The sequence below is a fragment of the Haliotis cracherodii genome, unplaced genomic scaffold, assembly GCF_022045235.1.
Source record: "Haliotis cracherodii isolate W230 unplaced genomic scaffold, xgHalCrac1.p SCAF_3, whole genome shotgun sequence".
NCBI classification, from domain to species: Eukaryota; Metazoa; Mollusca; class Gastropoda; order Lepetellida; family Haliotidae; genus Haliotis; species Haliotis cracherodii.
In genome coordinates this window covers 28,831,477-28,833,111 of record NW_027266286.1, presented here as the reverse complement: position 1 = coordinate 28,833,111, position 1,635 = coordinate 28,831,477, and the positions used below count along the sequence as shown (strand labels likewise).

The following is a 1,635-nucleotide window of genomic DNA, read 5'->3' as shown; positions in this document are numbered from 1 at the left end:
TACACAGGATGTAGCTACATGATATGACACGACTATAAATACACACAGGATGTAGTTACATGATAAGGCACTCCCATCTAATACACACAGGATGTAGCTACACGATAAGGCACGCCCATTTAATATACACAGTGTGTAAGTACATGATGTGGCGCGCCCATTTAATATACACAGGATGTAGCTACATGATGTGGCACGCCCATTTAAAAGGCACAGGATGCAGCTGCAAGATAACATTTCATAAACACAAGCGACAGCTACATGATAAGGCACGACCATTAATATACACAGGATGTGGCTACATGTCAAGGCGCGACCATTAACTTACACAGGATGTAGCTACACGATAAGGCACGCCCATTTAATATACACAGGATGTAGCTACACGATAAGGCACGCCCATTTAATATACACAGGATGTAGCTACACGATAAGGCACGCCCATTTAATATACACAGGATGTAGCTACACGATAAGGCACGCCCATTTAATATACACAGTGTGTAGCTACATGATAAAACACGACCATTAAATAGCCATTTGATGTAGCTACATTATTAAGCACGCCCATTTAATATACACAGGATATGGCTACACGATAAGGCACGCCCATTTAACAGTGACGCCTACACAATACCTTGGCCTGACATAGACACCTGCTCTGTGTCTAGGTCTGACATAGACACTGGCACTGTGTCTGGACCTGACATAGACACCGGCACTGTGTCTGGGCCTGACAGAGACACTGGCACTGTGTCTGGGTCTGACATAGACACCGGCACTGTGTCTGGGCCTAACAGAGACACCGGCACTGTGTCTGGACCTGACATAGACACCTGCACTGTGTCTGGGCCTGACAGAGACACTGGCACTGTGTCTGGACTTGACATAGACACCGGCGCTGTGTCTGGGCCTGACATAGACACCGGCACTGTGTCTGGGCCTGACATAGACACCTGCATTGTGTCTGGGCCTGACAGAGACACCGGCACTGTGTCTGGGCCTGACAGAGACACTGGCACTGTGTCTGGGTCTGACATAGACACCTGCACTGTGTCTGGGCCTGACAGAGACACCGGCACTGTGTCTGGGCCTGACAGAGACACCGGCACTGTGTCTGGGCCTGACAGAGACACCGGCACTGTGTCTGGACCTGACATAGACACCTGCACTGTGTCTGGGCCTGACAGAGACACTGGCGCTGTGTCTGGGCCTGACATAGACACCGGCATTGTGTCTGGGCCTGACATAGACACCGGCACTGTGTCTGGGCCTGACATAGACACCTGCATTGTGTCTGGGCCTGACAGAGACACTGGCACTGTGTCTGGGCCTGACATAGACACCTGCACTGTGTCTGGGCCTGACAGAGACACCTGCACTGTGTCTGGGCCTGACATAGACACCGGCACTGTGTTTGGGCATGATAGAGACACTGGCACTGTGTCTGGGCCTAACACAGACTGTGTCTAGGCCTGTGATGGTCCTCCACAAATGAAGAACCGGGACATGAACCTCTGCACTCGCTTCTCCAGCTTCTCTCTGCGTTGTGTCTTGTCCACGTCTCCACCTGCAAACAGGAAACAATGCTTCAGACAAAGGACCTCGGACAACCAAAGACAGTAACGGTGTTTC

The 1,635-nt window shown here is 50.9% G+C and overlaps 1 protein-coding gene across 1 annotated transcript; it reads right to left on the bottom strand.

The window, feature by feature from the left end:
* Positions 1-626: 626 nt before the first annotated feature.
* On the bottom strand, positions 627-1,400 carry LOC139475337 (mucin-22-like). Its single transcript, XM_071258562.1, has one exon. The coding sequence runs from the start codon at positions 1,398-1,400 to the stop codon at positions 627-629; it is 774 nt and encodes a 257-aa protein (XP_071114663.1).
* Between the last annotated feature and the right edge of the window lie 235 nt (positions 1,401-1,635).

Excerpts from the sequence above, each read along its gene's own strand:
- LOC139475337 (XM_071258562.1), bottom strand. The coding sequence starts at position 1,400 with ATGTCAGGCCCAGACACAGTGCAGGTGTCTCTGTCAGGCCCAGACACA.